We start from the raw sequence: 21556 nt of genomic DNA, 5'->3' as shown, positions 1-21556 counted from the left end.
TAGGTCTAGATTGACATAAAAGCATTAAAATAATAATTTCTATATCACATGGCTAGCAAGATCATTTCATACTGGTTAGACTGGAGGAATATTTCCGACCATTAATTCCGTGGCTGGCAAAAGAAACTATTCAAGCTACTATGCCTGCAGCCTTCAAGAAGAACTTTCCGAATACTACATGCATAATAGACTGCAGTGAGAGCCTGTTGCAGAAACCCAAAAATCTGGGCTCAAGAGGTGAATCATACAGCCACTATTATTCACACAACACAGTCAAATATTTGGTAGCTGTTGCACCATGTGGACTAATCATGTTTGTGTCTGCGGCATATGGCGGTCGATGTAGTGACAAATTTATCACAATGGACTCTGGAATATTAAACTACCTGAAACCTGGTGATGAAGTCATGGCAGATAGAGGTTTTACAATAAAAGAGTTGCTTTTTGAGAGAAAAGTTAGATTAGTAATTCCTGCTTTCACAAAAAAAAGGGACAGCTAACTGAGGAACAGGTAACATGCACGCGTCGGATTGCAAATGTTAGAATTCATGTTGAAAGAGCAATCCGACGTCTGAAAGTTTACAAAATTTTATCTCAAACTGTTCCCATAAACATGGCTCCTAAAATAGACAAGATTTTGAGGATATGTGCTGCTCTAGTCAATTTGAGAAAGGATCTCATCCGTGACACAGAATAATTTTAATGTACAGATATGTAGGGAGGAAATACCCTGATGCATACTCAAAAATCCAGGTAGAAAAATCTAAAAAAGCCAAGTCCGGTCCTCTACACATTCAAAAAAATGCTTTGGTTTGTTTTGCTTTTTTTGAATGTTCAGAGGACCAGACTTAGCTTTTTTAGATAGGGAGTAAATAATTTCTAGGTTTCCCTTTTTTATATATTATTATATATTTTTATATATTTTATATATTCTCCACATCATGAATGTTTTTGTTGAAAAGCTTACTTAATAGTGTACATATGATGCAATCAACTGAACAATGATTCTTTTTTTTATTCAACCACAATATAACAGTTTCTTCAAATGGCAACAAATGATTTTCTCAAAACAACAATGTACATATTGTCTTGTCTTGGAAGATTGCAAAAAATAGATAACTACTTTGTCATCAACTTCAATTTGTTATTAATTGCCCAGCATGTGTTTAAATTTTGTACATTTTACTTGTGAAATATTCAACAAATTTTCTATTAAATGTCTGCTTTCATTCACAACACAGACTTGAACTCTGACTATATTGATGTCTGGCTGTCAAATTCATAGTTGTCCTTAAGGGCCAATGTACAATACAGCTTGCCCATTATCTTCAAGTATCTGTCATTTAACTTAAACCGTCCTGCAACATACTCTTCTACAAGCCGAGGCAAGAAACATGAGAAGTAAAAGCCTCTCAAGCGGTCTACTTTTTCTTTAACAAATGCCTCATCATATTGCACTGTAAATGAAACATGCTCACTTGGTGTCCAGATCACAAGTGTTGCAGTCTTTAGACGTGTGCAAAACATTGTAAGCTGCACTTGCATGTAATAGCCTCTGCTTCCTGTTTTATGCAGCTGCAGCTCTCCATCTACCAATTTGATGTCGCTGCACTTCTGGGTAAGCTGCTCAGTGAGCGAAGGATGGGTTGGTACAGGACATTTAATTTCTAGCAGCACATCTGAATCAATGACCCCATCAGGACTAGCAGAGAGCCATGGCTCCTGGATGCTGACAACAGTACCCACGTGAATGATGTTCACACCCTGTTCTGTCAGTTGATCACAAGCTCTGATCTCATTTTCTTTACCGTAGTTTGTGTCATAATTACCACGAAAGGAGGAGTACAGGTGCTCCGATAAAAACTTGTCATTTTTTGTGGTAGCACGAACTGGAACTTTTTTTGCAGTGCTTGCTGTGAGTCTGATTTTTCTACAGTTGTGCCACAAATCTGATGCACTTTGTTCTTTAGTTTTTTCTTGTAATTGTGATGCTTGCTGTTCAGAAACTTGAATATATGCCAGATAGAATGCCCTGCATGGATTACAGCTAAGATCACCACTGTGTGCTTGGTGTGGCAGAAAAAATTGCTGATCAATTGTGCTGTTGCAGTGAGGTTCTGCTGATAGTGAGGCATTGTAACACTTTCCAATTAATGTGTTCTTGAGGAGAAACAGTGGCTTCATTGGCGCTTTGCTAACACTGTCTTTGAAGTCTTGGTGTGTATGATGATGTGGCGTGTTTGGGAGTGATTGTGTGACTGCAGCCCTTGAGTTGATGTTATACTGCTGCTCTGCCTTGTGGTGTCTGAAGTTTATCATGCTTAGACGTTTGGGTTGAAGATTCTTTGCTGTCCCAGCATTCCACCTGCGCTGCTCATCTGTACATGCTAGCCCCGTCTTTCCACTGATCACAGCATTCTGGACCTGTAACAATTTAACAGACTTCAGCTATCACTGCTCCTAATAAAATGAAACAAGTTATTTACATCCCTGCTGTTGTCATTTATTTTTTCCTTTTCTGTAAATGTTAGGTTGCCTTGCATCCAGTCTGTACTTTTTTAAAAACAAATAATATAAAAATACTGTACAGCCTTTTTAATGTTTAATTTTTTTGTGACAGTAGATCACAGGCTGCACAATGCTCTGGCTTCCACATGTAAACACAGGCAGACAGGAAGCTCACAGCTTTCGCCCAGTTCAGTGATTCTGGTTCAGTGATGTAAATATTCTGATATCCAGATAAGTGATATACCTTCCACAGAATAGCTGCCGCATGACTGCATGATTTTCCCAATCCGGCGATACAGGAACAGCCGACCGTTTCTACCACTCCACTTTCTCTGAGCATGACCCATGCTAAGTGTTTAGCTTGACCAACGCTCTGGCTCGGCTCAACAGCTGCTTTCAGAAAGATAAAGTCGCCTTGTTTCTTGAGCAAAACTGTATCTATTTTGTTGCTGTGGAGGTAATTATACGCCTCTGTGCTTTTATAATTCCGCAATTCCTCGCCATCGACGCCTTCAGAAAAAACAAGGTAATTAATAATATCGATGTAGGTAATTCCGGGCCATGATTTCATATCATCTACCCAGTCCGTGAGAAATGATGGGTGAGACACAGTTAACGACTTATCTTCGCAGCTTTTTAAAACATCCTTGCAATGTATCCACCTCTGATGTGCTGCCATTTACTTCAGGTAAAGGAAACTTTTGTGTCAAAAACATTAAATTGCTAGCAAGTGTGTTAACCCACAAACGTAAACAACAGCGCGGGATCGCGGGCGGAAGTAAACAACCGGCTTCCGCTATGAATTATGGGTAGTGGCGCCAAATCCGGAATAAGGTGGATACATCACCATGCAGGAGGAGGGCGCTCTGCATCACGAAGGACTCCACTCATCCTGCACACAGTCTGTTCCAGCCCCTCCCCTCAAGCAGGCGGCTGAGGAGCATTCAGAGCAAGACCACCAGGCTCAGAAACAGTTTCTTCCCTGCAGCTGTCAGACTGATGAATTCGAGCTGCACTTAATTCAGCTTCACAAGCAAATGTGAGCTGGAATTACAATAAAAATCCTAGAATCCTTGAGAAACAGAGCCTCATCATTCCTAAAGGATTTTGTCTTTTCAGATTATTTACAGCTCACTGAAACATGAAAAAATATCAGTTTATTTGAACCACACATTATCTTTAATAATAAACTTTCATTCAGAAGCAGATTTAGCATTATGGCAGTAAAACTTCTGACAGTGGAGTTGAGGTTCGGTACATGTTCTTGTGAGCGACTGGACAATCTTGTGGAAGTCTTTGTTGAATTAGTGCTTTGTTCTTGAAGGATCCATTTGAAACTGCAGCCCATTGTTTAATAATCTGAACCATGCAGGGACTAGTTCAAAGGTCACTCTGAGGTAAATCACGTGCTAGTTTTTATGTTACCACAGTTATTAAATCATGTAAAGTCAAAGAACATTTACTTGTGTGTCTGTGTGACACTACTAGAGTTTTTATGAAGGCTAGTTGATCTTTGCCTTTTCCTCCCTGAAGCAGGATCGGCCTATTCTGCTCATAATTACTTATTACTGCTCACAACTGTAACAAAAGTCACATTTATGACAAGTTTATGAAACAGCAACACATTTCAGCCATGTTTTGTAGCTGACGTGTTAATGCAGAAGTTACTTTTTAAGATGTTTTGTTTTTCTTGTTGTGGTTCAATCTGCTTTTGTTAAACAAGCGGAGCAGTCAGGAAGTGCACTGACCAATCAGCAGCTGCCTTACATCTGTTCTGGGAGCAGGGCCAGTCTGAGCCCAGCTTCTATCCCAGTAGTGGAGCCAGACAGGCCGTGCTCTGAGCTGGGTGAGTGCTGACAGGACTGTCCTCCATGTTTTACTAAGCACAGACACAATCACAGAGTTTTTAGTCATGCAGCCACAGAGGTAAGCCTGGCTTTTGTTTTCTCACATGTATTTCCTGATAAGGCACCAGTGACTGTGTGTGATGCATGCCTGCCTGATAGTACATGTTTGTATCAGACTGGAAGGAATGGCCACCCCAAAGTGCAAGAGGAGGGTTTGGAGAGTGTTTAAATGTGTTGCAGTGTTGTAAAGCTCTGATTGGCTGGTTTTATGGATATATACAGCAGATGGACAAGTGTAAAGTTCATTGTGTTCTTAGTTTAAATACTGTCCACCTTTGTTCAAATTCAAAACAACAGACTGGGCCTGACCTGTGGTATGGCCTGTGAGGGACGCAGACAGGATGGAGGAGACGGGGAGCAACAGAGAGGAATTAACAGATAATACAGCAAGTTAGAGTTAGGCCTTGAACTGGAATGAAAGTAAGATAGACACTGCTGTTCATTGTTAGATTAACAAAGCCACAAAGACCAGTATCCAAACCTGAAATCCCAGTTTGCACCAGTAATACACAGTTTTGTGTCCGAGCAGAATTAGTCCTGCCAACAGTTCCAGAATACCATTTACTGACTGACCAAACAACGTCTTGCAGCTTCCAGGATTAGAGGAACAGTCACAGCATGATGATTTACTTTGCCTCCCAGAGTTGCTCTAAATTGCTGGGAGTCGGCCATTTTAAAAAGCTTCCCCCTTTCTGCCCCTCTCCTCCAAACAGAACTGGCTACAAGGATGAAGGGAAGAAGAAGGGAAAGACTTCCTCTGGAAAGCTCTCACAGAAACCCTTATCTCATCCAGAGAGGCTGGAACATCCTCACAGAAACCAGTCAAGTTAGACTGAATTCTGTATGATGATCTTACTTATTTACCATTTATGACACATTTTTGTATTTTTATTATGGCCTTCACATTTTTAGTATATTACAGGTAGAATGGATTTATAGCAGAGCTGATTTAGAATCGAACCATGCCTGACTGTTGCAGGGGACTGTAATCTTTAATTCACTACTTGTATGTGTTGATGGTGCTCCTGTGACCACACCAAAGTTTAGGAACTGATGCCGGTAGCTATACACACTGAGCATTTTTAGTTTGGGTAATGTCACTTTGTGGTTTATTTAACACAATTTACAGTCTGGTCAGCAACAAAAATAGTCTAAAACAGAGGGGAACGTTTTTGAATCACTGTGTGACCTTTTCACGATTTCAGAGAATGTTATCCCACATTTTCCTGCCTGCACAGGTCTCAGTTTTAAAGGATAGTTTATAAAATGCTTCCTCTGCTCTTAATTTGTATGCAAACTTTGTTTAAATCCATGCACTGAAGCACAGGTTCAGATGGATGTTGGTCATAAAAAGATGCAGCTTTGTTCTCGGAGCTGTGTGACGTCACGCCCTCTGCACAGATTTCCTGCCAGCTATAAATATGGCTGCACAGCAAAGTGAAGAAGCTTTGATCAGGGTTTCAGCTGTCTGGGAGGCCTGTGACGTTCTCAGCCTCGTCTTTTTGTCCCCTGCTTTGGCTAGTGCTTCACGTGCACATGCTGAGGCTCTTAATAAGCAGCATGTTGTCCTTTGCAGCCGATTAGCATGGTGCTGTGTGTGCAGTGAGAGAGCGTGAGAGACAGAGAGAGGGAGAGAGAGGGGGGACTGTGTCTTCAAAATGGATGCCATACACACACACACACACTGGCTGTCAGTGAAGCAAGGGGGAGTCTGATTTTTCTGTCAAGCCAGTAGGGCTGAATACAACCTTTTTTTTTAAATCACAAAGCCATTATACGTACGGGACAGGTTTTAAGGAGGCAGTGAGCTTAAATCTGAAGACATCTGTGGCCACAGGATGGATCAGTCCTCTCTGCATTGCAGCACTATGGTTGAGGAAAGCGGGGAGATGAGAGCCACTGAGCTGAGCACCCAATCAGGTACCTCCGTGTGGTACCCGAGCCAATCGGCAGCTTGCAGCCGAGGTTAAAGATTGACAATTGCAGGGGAGAACAGCAGGGAGAGAAGGCCCTCTGAGAAACCTGGACCCATCTTTTTCCTCATCCCTCAACGTCCTCCAGAATTGATACAGATGAAAGAATAGGGTGAAGATTCTGTGTGTCAGACGAGACAAAGGTACGGTGTCCATTTCCTTCAGTGAGGTGTGATTGTTGTGGAAATGGTGGGTGTGGGCAGGGCTGTATCAGTAAGTTTGAGCATCAGATGTTCTATATGTGAATGAAAGGATATTTTATGTGTGTATGTGTTGATTGTCTTCATCTCTGTCCTATTTTTGTATGTTTTGTTCTATGTTTGCTCTGATCAGAGCAGCCAGTGGAGTAAAGATGTTTAATTGAGGAGGTCCACAGATTTTATTATTATTGTTTTTAGATGGATTTTGTTCAGATGTGCTGTCTGACTGCCAAGCACGTGAAAGTATTTTCACTGGAAGGGTGAAAAAATGAAACATAAACGTGTCTGTGTCAAATGTTCGCAGCAGCATGTTTGTCAGTGTGATTTTTGGAGCTTCACAACAATTACTCTAAAGGGAACTGGTACACACAAAAACTAAAACACGAACGACCTTGCTAACCTGAACAAGTCTTTGGAAACTTACAGGATCTTTTAAGACAGAAAAGGTTGATTTTGCAGAAATTATATCACAAAATATCAACAACAATGGAAGGTTGTATTAACGTGTTTTAGATTGGAGGAAAAAAGCACGTTTTTATCCATTAATGAAGTTTATGCTGTGGCTTACAGAGTCATAAAATTAGTAACAATTAAAACCTACATTTGACCATGTCTTCACTCTCTGACATCATCTTACTGTCCGGTGTCCACAGAATGCTCTCCCTGGTGAAACCATAAGACAAAACATAATGTATAAATTTAAAAAGCACAGGATCTTTGTTTTATTGTCTACAAAAATCACAAAATGCAAACAATGACGTGCTCTCAGTCAGCCTGCCCAACAGGTTGTTGTTTGTGTCCGACCCGCACCGTTCAGCTCGGTGTTCTCATGATCCTGTTCTTATTGTTCTGATTTCCTCTGAAACTAGAGCGGCTGCTGTCATCATGGACCTGTTCAGGTCATTTCCAACTATTTACACTGGAAAAATTAATCTACTGTTTTATTCCCACTCATAACAAAAACACCAGATTGCAATATTTCATCCATCCATTCTTTATCTTAACACGCTTCTTCCTTGTCGGGTCGCGGGGGTCACAGGTGCCCACATCAAGCTATCACTGCGTGGGTGGTGGGGGACACCCTGGACAGGTCTCCAGTCCATCACAGGGACACATAGAGACAAATGTGACAAACAACCCTCTCCTTTTTTGGTAGAATTTAAAAAGACTGGAGTTTTTTTTGTTTGTTTGTTTTTGTTATTAAGAAATTGTGACAATTTGAAGAATGCATGAGGTGCATGAGGTTTTATACGTTTAAGGTAATTCGTTGAAAACATGAATTTAGAATAAATCATTACTCTACTAGAGGCGTAGATGGCTCAGTTGGTAGAACTGCCGCCTCTCAGCGATAGTCACCTGATCGAATCCCAGGCCATTCCAGGTGGAGTTTGCATGTTCTCTCCGTGCATGCGTGGGTTTTCTCCGGGTACTCCAGTTTCCTCCCACAGACCAAAAACATGCATGTTAGGCTGATTGGTAACTCTAAATTGTCCCTAGGTGTGAGTGAGAGAGTGAATGCAATAATGATCAATCAGGTCATCTGGACAGTTTCTTTTTTTATGGAAAGACGTTTCACCCTCTATCTGGAGGGCTTCATCAGTTTGAGGAGTCCCAAGTAAACTGTTTTCCCCACTAAGCAATATAGTCCTTTAGTGGACCAACTAGTTTACTGGTGATAAGATGGGTTCTGTGGGCTGTCTTCTCCCCCGTCGTCTCCTCCCAGGCAGGCAGCCACAGTCAAAGTGGTTCAAGACATCAAAGTTCATGCTCAATCATCCAGGTACAAAACTGATGAAGACTGATGAAGCCCTCCAGATAGAGGACGAAACGTCTTCCCACAAAAAAAGAAACTGTCCAGATGACCTGATTGGCCATTTATTGGATTTTGTACCTGGATGACTGAGCATGAACTTTGATGAGAGAGTGAATGGTTGTTTGTCTCTATGTGTCCCTGTGATGGACTGGAGACCTGTCCAGGGTGTCCCCTACCTCTCAAACAGTGACTGCTGGATATGGGCACCAGTGACCCCTGTGACCCCAAAAGGAACAAGCGGATAAAGATGATGGATGGATGGATGGATGGATGGATGGATGGATGGATGGATGGATGGATGGATGGATGGAAGGAAGGAAGGAAGGAAGGAAGGAAGGAAGGAAGGAAGGAAGGAAGGAAGGAAGGAATGAATGAATGAATGAATGAATGAATGAATGAATGAATGAATGAATGAATGAATGAATGAATGAATGAATGAATGAATGAATGAATGAATGAATCCAAATGGGGCATGGTTAGGATCTCTATTGCAGATGGGGCTTCTAGGAGCTGTGGCCTGAAGGTCATTGGTCATTTCTTCAGCAGACCTGGTGTAAATACAAACTTCTGTGAAGGTTAAGGAGATCATTCAGTTGTTAGAATCAGTGTGTTAAAGTAGACTGGAGCAGTGTTTAAATATACGAGTGCAGCCCATGATTTAATTATTTTTGAAGACAACAGTGACAAAGACACATGAAGACAAACAGATTTTGGTTATATTTAAATGAAAAATGAATCTGTTTATGTACAGGCTGCTATTTAATACACAGTATTATTTTATATTATTAGTGTTTAGCGTATATCTTAGATCTTTTAGCATACCGTTTAGTGTTTATTTAGCATATCTTAGATCCTTATTTACTGTTTCTTTTTATACTTTATATTTTTGCTATTTTTGGGTGTAACTGGGACCTTGAGTACACAATTTTCTTCCTCCTCATGCGCCACATGTGATGAGAATGACAATAAAGAAACTTGAACTTGAAAATGTAAGTTGGCTGCATGCTACAGTCAAGCTGCTGCTGTTCAGGGCAGACAGGACTGAAGGAGGAGAAGCAGTTGATGCTTTGTAACAAAGTTTAGCCACACTGGTTGCTGCTGTCATCTGGCATTAAAGAGAAATTGTAAGATTTCTGCTCATTTTCTTCCAAAAAAATTACAGACGTGCATGCACCATTATAACAATCATACATTTAAACTGCTGTAGTTCGTTTGAGCAGATAAATTGTCTGTGGAAATCAGTTTTTATTGTTACATTATTTATTTTTCACCCTCTAAACACAGTTGATCATTCCATCATTTAAGACCAAATCAGCTTGCGTCTTTTTGTTTTGGGACTTTGTCGGCTCACATCATGTTAGTTTAATCATCAAACAAGTTCAAGTAGAAGCAAGTTTGACTTTGTTTGAAATAATATTTTATAAGTTGAAGTGCTTATAATTTGCTGTGTGATACTGGTTGTGCAGTCATCTGCTACTGGTCCTGGGATGGACTCTTGAAGGTGTGAAGGCTGTATTCAGAAGATATAAAAACTGGTTTCTTATGGTAAAATAGTTCAAAGACTAACCGGTTAACTATATTTTCCATGCCCTTTAGTGTCAGACTAATTTGCTACATTTGTAAGCAAGCCATCTATGCATTAAGTATTTTAAATTATAGTATATTCTCTTCCAAAAATGTTTTATTTCTAAATACCAAAACAAATAATTAACAGGGTAAATCTCCAGTTAACATTCACATTTAGCTGGTGAACTACTAACACTGCTCTCTGCTCACCAGTGTGCCAGAGGAGGAAAAAACAGAAAAAGAAGCTGCAACAGAAGAAATGGAGATCTCCACAAGATCCAAAGGTAAGACAATACACAGCTAAATTATTTTAAAATAAATATACAAGTAAGTCGGAGTCGAGTTATATCACAGTGTCAAAAAGTCACTGTGTCAAAACCGATAAAGGTTCCTCTTATACTGTTCCATACACTTTTTTTTTTTTTTTACCACTTTCTCCTTTTTGGGTCCTGGGAGCTGATGTCTGTCTCCAGCTCACTGTGGGAGAGGCATGGCACGACCTGGACAGGTCACAAGTCCATCACTGGGCCTAATGCTGTTTCTGCAGGTTGAGGTGCCAGAGGCAGTGCGGGTTTGGAGCAATTAAATCTCCTGAACTTACCTCTTCTCAAAATTAAGACAAAGTCAGTTGTTGGACAGTTTTTCTGAAATAAAAACCCACAGACGGTCAAGGCTCAACCACCAAAGGATCAACACCCGTCACTCTTTTTAAAACAGTAATGAAATGTTTGCAACAAGCTGTGAGATTTGAAATAAACAGCCTGCTGTGGACTCAATATAATGCTACAAATAAACTAGCTAAAATCAGATTGTCAGGGATTCATTTTAAGAAAAAATATGTCGCACAAGATTTTATTAACATGTTCAAAATTCAAGCGACAAGACAAGTGCAAGTCGCAAAATGCAAGCGTTTGTATCTCTTGCAAGGAATTTGAGAATTCTCATGAATATTTTGAGGCATTTTGGAAACTCCCTTGCAAAAGTTGTTCATTAGTTAGCTGCAACAGTCATAGCTCAGTGAGATATTGGATTAAAGGTATGCTGCAGGGACTTTATTTATGTGCACCACCAACAAAAAATCTTTACACAGTGAACAAAACCTTAAAATGTAGCTGTATGTTTTGGACCTGAGTTCATTCCAAAGTTGCTGAGTGCAGTTGGGAAGATGTTCAGTGGTCTGGCAATTTAAACATTGTAACATACTTTGTATATGAGCAAATGGAGGAAGAAGGGTGATACTTGCTCCTCATTTTACTACACTTTTATTATTTGTTTTGTAGCAGGGCACCAGCCGATCAATTTACTGAACAGCAACAACTTAATTAATGTATTCACCCTTTAGTTATCAGAACTCAGTCACTGAAGTAGAATCTGTTAATTACTCCTCAGATAAATAATGTTATTAACTTTTATGTACATGGATGTTTCTGTGCAGTGCCCTGAGATGACTTCTGTTGTGACTTGGTGCTATATAAAGAAACTGAAATGAAATGAACTGAATTGAATTGAATTACAGGGAATTTTACACCATAACAAATGAATATCCATCCTAAGGAGTAGACCAAATTTGCCTTTGAAAAGTTTTATTGCAAAAATAATTGATCAAACTAAGAATCATCAACAATAATAAACAAATTGAACAACACAAAAAAATAATAATAATTAGGACAATAGTGTGAAAAAGTTAATTATTGAACAGTAATGAACATTATTCGAAGACCACGGGGAAGGAAACGTGTCAGGAAATAGAGGGAGAAGAGGAAAGTCAAGAATGTAGGAATGAGGGCGGCAACTCTTGATGTGGGGACAATGACAGGCAAAGGTAGAAAGCTGGCGGACGTGATGCTGAGAAGGAAGGTAGCTGTTTTATGTGCCCAAGAGACCAAGTGGAAATGGCAGCAAGGCTTGAAGCATTGGAGCAGGGTTTAAACTGTTTTATCATGGTGTGGATAGAAAGAGAAATGGAGTAGGTGTGGTCCTAAAGGAGGAGTTGGCAAAGAATGTAGTGGAGGTGAAAAGAGTGTCAGATAAGGTGATGTGTCTGAAGGTAGAAGTAGAAGATCTGATGCTAAATATTGTCAGTGGTTATGCTCCACAGGTTGGGTGTGATGTAGATGAGAAATATACATTTGGGAAGAATCTGGATGAAGTGATGGAGAGTATTCCCAGGGAAGAGAGAGTGGTGATCAGAGCAGACCTGAAGGGACATGTTGGTGAAGGAAACAGAGGGGATGAAGAAGTGATGGGTAGGTTTGGTGTCAAGGAAATAAACCAGGAAGAACAGATGGTGGTGGATTTTGCCAAGTGGATGGAAATGTCTCTAAACAACACTTATTTCCAAAAGAGGGAGGGACGTAGAGTGGCCTATAAGAGTGGACGATGGAGTACACAGGTTGACTATATTCTCCTCCATACTGCCTTCTCCAGGTCTTCAGGCACCCTTATATTCCCTCCATCATCACCCACCCTCACATATCTGGCCTGCTGGGTGAGAAGGATGCTGAAGTGTTTCTTCATCAACACTACATTCTGTGTAGAAGAAGAAACCTGAGAGAAATCGGAGACTGTAAGGTTGTGGCAGTGGAGAGCGTGGCCAGACAGCATTTGATGGTTGTGTGTAGAATGACTGTTGTTGTGAAGAAGAGAAAAAGAGTAAAGTCAGAGAAGAAGACCAAATGGTGGAAGATGAGAACTGAAGAATGTTGTGAGAAACTCAGAGATTAGCTGTTAAAGGCTCTGGGTGGTAAGAAAGAGCTTCCAGGTGACTTGGCTACTACAGCAACAATAATTAGAGAGACCGGTAGGAAGGTACTTGGTGTGTCTTCTGTACAGAGAACGGATGATAAGGAAACCTGGTGGTGGAATAGTGACGTGCAGGAAGATATTCAGAGGAAGAGGTTAGCCAAGAAGAAATATGACAGTGAGAGGATTGAAGAGAGGAGACAGGCATTTAAGGAGATGCTATGTAGAGCAAAGAGGGAGGTATTTAAGGCAAAGCAGAAGGCATGTAATGAGTTGTATGGGAGGCTGGACACTAAAGAGGGTGATAAGGACTTGTACCGATTGGCAAGACAGAGGGATCAGTCTGGAAAGGATGTGCAGCAGGTTAGGCTTATTAAAGATAGAAATGGTAATGTGCTAACAAGTCAGGAGAGCGTATTTTGAAACTCCAAAATGCATTACAGCAAAGACTGGTTCATCCCAAAGATCCAGTCCCCCAGTACAAACAGAGTAATATTGTGTATGCTGTTCAGTGTCAGGAGGGCTGTGATCAGTCTTACAACGGGGAAACTAAACAGCCACTGGCCAAAAGGATGGCCCAGCACAGAAGATCAACACCATCAGGCCAGGATTCTGCAGTCTACACTCATCTCCAGGCCAGCGGTCACTCTTTCAGGGATGAAGATGTTCACATCCTGGACAGAGAGGAACGATGGTTAGAGAGAGGAGTGAAGGAGGCCATTTTTGTGAAAAGAAATCGTCCATCATTAAACAGGGGTGGAGGCCTCCGTGTTCAACTGTCCGCCTCTTACAATGCTGTTATTGTTAGTATCACTCAGCCCCCTGTGAATAGTAAACAGCCATCAGTGTGCTAATGATCCATCATTAGGCTGATGGTCCTCCTTGATCATGTGAGCAGCTGGTTTTGGTTGTCAGCAGCAAACTGGTTGATCCACTCTGAGAAGGTGCTATTTATAAGACTGAGCTGAATACAGCTCCTCAAACTGAGGAAGTCTTTCGGATGAGAGACGAAACGTTTCTACATTTTTGTTGTTGTTTTGCTTTGTTTTGTTTTTTGAATGTCCAGAGGACCAGAGTTTACTTTTTTAGAGTTGGGTTAATGATTGGATGAGGAGCAGGTGTGATATACAGATTAGTGTCTGGGAGCTGAGGAACAGTGACTATGAACATGAAAATACAAAACCCTTCTTGCCTGGATAAACTGATCACTAACACACTGACAGAAACAATATTTATCAAAACATGCTGACATGGTGATACAGAAGCACAAATCATAAACCCCAAGCTCCTGAATTCTGACAAGAACCTGCACACCATTGAAAGTGTGCAACAAGCAGAAACAAAAATAACAATGTAGAAGAGCTAAAGTTTTTAAGCACATCTGGTTAGACAGACTCCATGCTAAACAGATTTAGATATAAATCTGTGTTTTTCTGGTATACACATTAGAAGCTTGAGTATTTAACTTCAACTGTTTTATTTATAGTTTGAGTTCAGCAAAACTCACGTGTGCCCACTTTTTGTACTTTAGGAAACTATATTTGTTAGCTTTTAAATACTTTTTTTTTTTTACATTGACATTTGTCTGTTTTAGATGCTGGAGCAACAGAAAAGACGGCCCAAAAGAGAAAGATTTCCAGTCCTTCTCACTCATCCAATGGTCACTCCTCCGCTGAAACTTTGCCCTGCACAGTAAAAAAGAAGAAGAGGCCCGGAGCCGTTAGCAGCAGCAAAGACCAGGTACAAATTTACTTACTCAAATGAAGAAAATAAACTCTGGTTGAACTTTTTTAAATTACAAAAGAAGTTTTACATTTTGTAAGGTTCTCCTCTTTCATTTGTGATTCATAAGTTAGACTGTTTTTATTTTGATGATGCTACATGAGAGACAAATGCTGATCAGACATCTTGTTTTGACGATCTACTTTAACATTGAGTATATCCAACCTTTGCTGCCAGTCCGTGCATGGACAAAGAGCAAAAGAAGAGCAACAAATATCCAGATGTTAGACCCAAATTCTTTAAGAACTGGATAGTTGTAGCACGGTTAGAGGCAAGGCTCAGATGGTTTCAGACATAAGCAGAAGTGAATATATAGCGTTAGACAAAGGATGCTGAACTTTAAGCTGCTGGGGAGGAGGGACAAGAAGACCACAGAGAAGCTTAATGGATGTAATGAAGGATTCAAAAAGTGTTCAATACAAAAACAACTGGACTTTATTTGTAACAGAAGACGTTTCGCTCCTCATCCGAGGAGCTTTCTCAATGCAAAGAGCAGTGAGTGAGGGATTCAGGTTATAAGGCTGAGTGAGATAAGACACACACACATATGTCTGTAGATTGGCAGTTCACACCTAAACACCTTAACAGTAGGTCTTTGTTCCTCTAATTCACAGATGAGACCCCTCTGTTCCCATCAAGTGTGAAAACCAGCTGGGAGTCAGTCTTAAAGTTGCATTATATGTTTTTGAAAGTGGAAATCTGAGGCCTCCTCCTCTGTTAACAGACTCTCTCTTTCTCCTCTGTTAAGACTTTCTCTTTTTACATAAATTGCTTCCTTCACTCCCCTCTCAAACCATCTGTGCTCTCGGTCCAAAATATGCACATTTTGGTCCTCAAAAGAGTGTCCCTTATCTGTGAGGTGGAGATGAACAGCTGAATCTTGTCCAGAGGAGGTGGCTCTTCTGTGTTGAGCCATGCGTCTGTGAAGAGGCTGTTTAGTTTCTCCAATGTAGAGGTCTGGACAGTCCTCGCTGCACTGAACCGCATACACTACACCACTCTGTTTGTGTATGGGTGTTTTGTCCTTAGGGTGGACCAGCCTCTGTCTGAGAGTCCTGCTGGGTTTGAAATGTACTGGGATGATGTGTTTGTTGAAAATCCTTCTGAATTTCTCTGATACTCGAGCAACATAAGACTATAGACTTTGCAACACGAGGCAATAACACGCTGGATCAGGTCTTCACCACACGGAGAGGAGCTTACAAAGCCCGGGCCCTCCCCCACCTTGGTGCTTCTGACCATCTGACTGTGATGTTAATGCCAGCATTCAGACCACTGGTTAAAGTCAACAAACCAGTTCTGAAGCAGATACGAGTGTGGCCTGAGGGCTCATCTGAGGCACTCCAGGACTGTTTTAGCACCACGGACTGGAATGTGTTTAAAATGGCTGCTACTCACAACAACTTCACTGACATTCAGGAGTACACAGAAACTGTCTCTGCTTATATCACAAAGTGCATTGATGATGTAACTGTCCTGAAGACCATCACCATCCGTGCTAATCAGAAGCCATGGCTGACAGGAGAGGTCCACAAGCTGCTGAAGGCTAGGAATGCTGCCTTCGCCGCTGGAGACCAGGCAGGCCTGAAGACAGCTAGGGCCAACCTGTCCAGAGGCATTAAAAAAGCTAAGAGGCAGCACTCCAAGAAAATAGCCCAACACTTCAAGGACAGCAGAGACTCTCGGAGCCTGTGGCAGGGAATTCAGTCCATTACAGACTACAAACCCTCTCCACAGACCTGTGACAGCACCCCCTCCCTGCTGAATGACCTGAACAGGTTCTTCGCTCGGTTTGAGGCACAGAATGGCACACCTGCACAAAAAGCCACCCCCCCTCCTGGAGACCAGGTGATCACACTGTCCCCGGACAAGGTGAGGAGAGCATTCAGCAAGACCAACGCTCGGAAAGCTCCTGGTCCCGACAACATACCTGGTCGCGTGCTGAAGGACTGCGCTGGCGAATTAGCAGAGGTGTACTCTGACATCTTCAACACCTCACTGAGCCAGGCTGTGGTCCCCACGTGCTTCAAAACCACCACCATAATCCCTGTCCCCAAGAAAACGTCTCCCTCCTGCTTCAACGACTACCGCCCGGTTGCACTCACTTCCATCCTCATGAAGTGCTTCGAGCGACTAGTCATGCAACACATTAGGTCCTCCCTCCCCCCCTCCCTGGACCCCTACCAGTTTGCATATCGGTCAAACCGCTCGACTGATGATGCCGTCGCCACTGCTCTTCATTCAGCCCTCACACATTTGGACAAGAAAGACACCTATGTCAGAATGCTCTTCATCGACTTCAGTTCTGCATTCAACACAATCATTCCACAACAACTCATCTGGAAACTGGACAGTCTGGGTCTGAACACATCACTGTGCAACTGGCTGCTTGACTTCCTTACCGGAAGACCACAGGCAGTACGGGTTGGCAGCAACACATCCAGCATCATCACTCTGAACACGGGGGCCCCACAAGGATGTGTGCTGAGCCCCCTTCTGTTCACTCTACTAACCTACGACTGCTCTCCATCACACCCCTCCAACCTCTTCATCAAGTTTGCGGACGACACGACTGTGGTAGGCCTCATCAGCAATAACGATGAGTCACTCTACAGGAGCGAGGTGAGCCGGCTGGTCTCCTGGTGCAAACGCAACAATCTCTTGCTGAACACAGAGAAGACCAAGGAGATTGTTGTGGACTTCAGGAGAACTCAGACAAAACATGCTCCACTATCCATCAACAGTGTTGTTGTGGAAAGGGTGAGCAGCACCAAGTTCTTGGGTGTGCACATCTCTGAGGACCTCTCCTGGACCATCAACACAGCAGCAGTGGCCAAAAAGGCTCACCAACGGCTCTACTTCCTCCGCAAGCTGAGAAGAGCGAGAGCCCCCACCCCCATCATGACAACCTTCTACAGGGGGGCCATCGAGAGCATCCTGATGAGCTGCTCCACTGTGTGGTACGGGGCCTGCACAGCATCCTGCCGCAAATCCCTCCAGCGGATCGTGAGGACAGCTGAGAAGATCATTGGCACCTCTCTCCCCTGCCTTCAGGACCTCCACAGCTCTCGCCTCAGAAGTAAAGCCCTCTGCTGGGTGGGAGATCTTGACCACCCGCTACACTGCTTCTTCAACCTGCTGCCATTAGGGCGAAGACTGCGTAGCCTCAGTTCTAGGACCAGCAGACTGTGGAACAGCTCCGTCCATCAGGCCGTGAGGATGCTGAACTCTCTGCCTGCCCCCCCTCAGCCCCCTCTCCCACTTCCCCCCCCCTCCCCACACTAACCCAGCTTCCCGCCACCCCCCCCCCCGCCCCCCCCCCCCCTTCAAAACTGCTCTGGGACATTTATTTAGTTTTATGAATAGTTCATGAATCGGTCACTTTAACAGCCTACAAGCTCACTCTACTGTTTATTGCATTATATTTTGCACTACTGTTATGATCAACTCGTCCTGTTTATTCTTTATTCTGGTAATTCTGGTATTGTCATTTCCACTTAATCACCTCATCAGTACATAACTGTGACTATATAGAACCGGTATGCACACCTTCACTTTACTAAGTTTCTCAGGTTTATACTTTATATTGCACTATTGTTTACTCTGGCCTTGCACATCCATTATCTACCTCTCATCATGTTATTGTCTTCAGTCAGCGTCCCTTTGTCTCCTGTTAGTCACTATTGAGCACGTTGCATCAGAGGTCCTGCTGCTGTTCACTTTTATATTTTTTTATATTTTTTTATATAACTAGTTGTGTTAGTTTATTTTTGCTAATGTTGTTGTTTGCTGCAAATTGAGTAGGAGTGTAACGCAATTTCAATTTCTATGTATGTCCTGTACATATGCAGAATTGACAATAAAAATCAATCAATCAATCAATCAATCAACATAAGGGATGACAATGTTTTTACGTCTGTTGTTCTCCTTTTTCTGTTTATTAGTGTGTTTTGTAGATTTCCTCGCTGACTTGACAAAAGCCCATGTTAGGATATCCACATGTTTGAAGAGCTTCTTGAATGTGTTTCTGTTCCTTTTCCTTACCTTCTGTCTTCGTGGGGACGTGTTCGGCCCGATGCTGTAAAGTTCTGATGACAGAGAGTTTGTGTTCCAGTGGATGGTGGGAGTCAAACAGAAGATACTGGTCTGTGTGGGTTGGTTTTCTGTAAACTTCAATGTTGAGGCTGTCCTCTCTTTCCATCTGAACCAAACAGTCCAAAAAAGGCAGCTTGTTGTTGTTTGCATCCTCTCTGGTGAACTTGATGTTGTTATCGACCGAGTTAATGTGTCTGGTGAACGCTTCTATTTCCTTAGCTTGGATTTTGACCCAAGTGTCATCCACATATCGGAACCAATGGCTTGGCGTTGTTCCCTCATAGGAGTGTAGGGCTCTCTGTTTCACTTCCTTCATGTAGAGATTGGCAACAATGGGTGACACTGGAGATCCCATGGCACAGCCGTGCTTCTGTCTGTAAAAACTGTCATTGAACTTGAAATAAGTGGTGGAGAGGCAGAGATCCAACAGGGTGCAGATCTGGTCTGGGGTGAAGTTTGTCCTGTTGATTAAGTCCTTGTCTTGTAAAAGTTGTTTTCTGACGGTTTCTACTGCTTCAGAGATGGGTATGCAAGTGAAAAGAGAAGTCACATCATACGATACAAGGGTTTCTCCTGGGGTTAGTTTCAACATTTGAAAGCACGGCTGTGCCATGGGATCTCCAGTGTCACCCAAGAAAACTGATTCCAAGCCGGTTTTCACACTTGACGGGAACAGAGGGGTCTCATCTGTGAATTAGAGGAACAAAGACCTACTGTTAAGGTGTTTAGGTGTGAACTGCCAATCTACATATGTGTGTGTGTCTTATCTCACTCAGCCTTATAACCTGAATCTCTCACTCTCTGCTCTTTGAATTGAGAAAGCTCCTCGCATGAGGAGTGAAACGTCTTCTGTTACAAATAAAGTCCAGTTGTTTTTGTATTGAACGTTTTTTGAATTCATCATGTCCTGGATGACTGAGAATCTTCACCAGCACATGTAATGAAGGAGGATGTGCAGAGTATTGGTGTGACAGAAAAGTGTTCTGGGATATGGTGAGATGAATGCAGATAATCCATTGTGGCGAGCCCTAAATGGAGCTGCCACAAGAAGAAGTAGTTCTGTAGCTTCATCACGTCCTATCGGCCCGATATCCAGAGTTTCACATCATAACTATTGTTGTGTTTTATGATTCATTGTTAAACAGTTTAGTGCACTGAAATAAAGCAACAAACTCTCTAATATTGTTTATTACCAATACAGCTTCTTTTTAGAAAAGCTTCTCTGAAGTGCACATTGACACAATCAGCATTTTGCTCATAGTCTAGCGGAAACTGCCAAATTACTTTTGACTTGTTAACATCCTAAACTTTAACTTATGTGTTCGGCATTTGTTCAGTTTGTTTGGGTCATAAGGAGATGAACAAACCTAAGAAGAACACGCGCACGTGTGTGTGTGTGTGTGTGTGTGTGTGTGTATTTTTGCCAGTTACAAAACCTTGGTGGACCTTCTAAATTATTCCAACACCACTTATTGTGATCTCAATGGCTGAAGTTAAAGACAGATTAAAAAAACATGTTCTGGACATGTTGAGTTTGCTTTTTACTAGAGTCATGTAGATTCATATTTGATCATAATATAACAAAAATCTAATATGTATTTAGTAAAGCTGATAGATTAATTTTGTCATCTGTGTGGTTAGTTGTGTTTGAACTTGTCAGAGTGAGTGGAAGAGAGAATATTATTCCACAGGTTTGTACAATTGTACTACATTAGACATACAAAACATAAACAAATGAAGAAAAAAAGACAAATTTATTATAAAAGATTTTTTGTGGGATGAAAAAGATTATATTTATTTCATATTTAATTGATATTGTGTTGTTCTATGAAATGCTGTGAATATCTCAGCTGGTAGCTTTGGGTGCAGGATACTTGTTTCAATGTATCAATATGAGATTTAACAGTTAAATCAAAATATCTAATTAGGTTTTCTTCAGTGTAGTGTTTTGGACTGCATCAGTATAATAAATACCATATTAAAAAGACTTGGTTGTGATCGGGACTACTTGTCTGTCAGTATTCTTTCTGAGGTCTGTTTATTCTGTCTTGGTTCACTGAGCGTACATGTAGGAAGCTGTTGTTCCACGTCCTGCACACGGACCGTATAGCACATACTATCTACAGTCAGGCTGTTGGACACTATGAAGTCTTTATTTATTACAGTTACATTTACTTTTTTGCAAAACATGAGTCTATCAGTAGGTATTTCTTCTTAAATGGTCACATTAATAATTTGTACTCTATGGGACAAAATGCACATTTTCTTTTTAAATACTATAAAACTGGCATCAGTGGTGTTATGCCAACCTTTAAAGTTTTTCTTGCCTGTTTTGATGAGCCATGCCCTGGGATGTTGTGTTTTGTTAAGAATACCATACTCTATATTTAGTCGTCATTCAAAAACTGTATGTATTACAGACTGTCTTTTGAGATTATTATACAGTACTGTATAAACTATACTCTACAGTACTGTAAGTTTGTGTACCTAAAACTCTTAATGTACACTAATCAACATTTGGTAATTTGAGATGCCTGTTTGCTGATTTTAAGAAAAAAACTTGTGACAATGATATAATATGTTATTGGTTACCATAACACTTTTATGTTTAATGTGTGGGCAGACTGTGTGAAAATCCATGATTTAAAGCACCGTGTTTAAAGATGTGATTTCTTTATATGGTTTGTCTTATTGGACGTGACTAACATCAGACATTAAACATCTAAACTACTGTAGATGTTGCCTGATATATATTTTTCTTTTCATTGTCAATCTTTTAAAGTCAACAATTGATAAATAATTTTTTTTTCTTGTTTTGGCTTATAATTAAAAAAGTTTTTCTCATGTGCATTGCAATTCACTAGATATTGAAAATGAAAAAATATGAAAACAGCAATTGAAGAAAATAATATTAAAATTATATACAGTATGTATGTATATATATGTATATATGCGTCGGGTATGAACATG

The 21556-nt window shown here is 41.3% G+C and overlaps 1 protein-coding gene and 1 pseudogene across 1 annotated transcript in view; both read left to right on the top strand.

Moving 5' to 3' along the window:
• The window catches only part of LOC119412151, a 2551-nt pseudogene extending 1688 nt beyond the window's left edge, over positions 1-863 (top strand).
• A 3474-nt stretch (positions 864-4337) lies between these two features.
• Positions 4338-21556, top strand: part of zmynd8 (zinc finger, MYND-type containing 8) — a 37288-nt gene continuing 20069 nt past the window's right edge. Inside the window, exons 1-3 of the mRNA XM_037678642.1 lie at positions 4338-4434; positions 10181-10251; positions 14304-14449. Coding sequence (XP_037534570.1) covers positions 4421-4434; positions 10181-10251; positions 14304-14449 — 231 coding nt within the window. The 5' untranslated portion in view covers positions 4338-4420. The remainder of the gene's footprint in view (positions 4435-10180; positions 10252-14303; positions 14450-21556) is intronic.

This window comes from Nematolebias whitei, chromosome 7 (genome assembly GCF_014905685.2).
Source record: "Nematolebias whitei isolate Nwh7 chromosome 7, NemWhi1, whole genome shotgun sequence".
Classification (NCBI taxonomy): domain Eukaryota; kingdom Metazoa; phylum Chordata; class Actinopteri; order Cyprinodontiformes; family Rivulidae; genus Nematolebias; species Nematolebias whitei.
The sequence above is the reverse complement of the archived record's forward strand: the minus strand, read 5'-3'. Positions and strand labels throughout refer to the sequence as shown.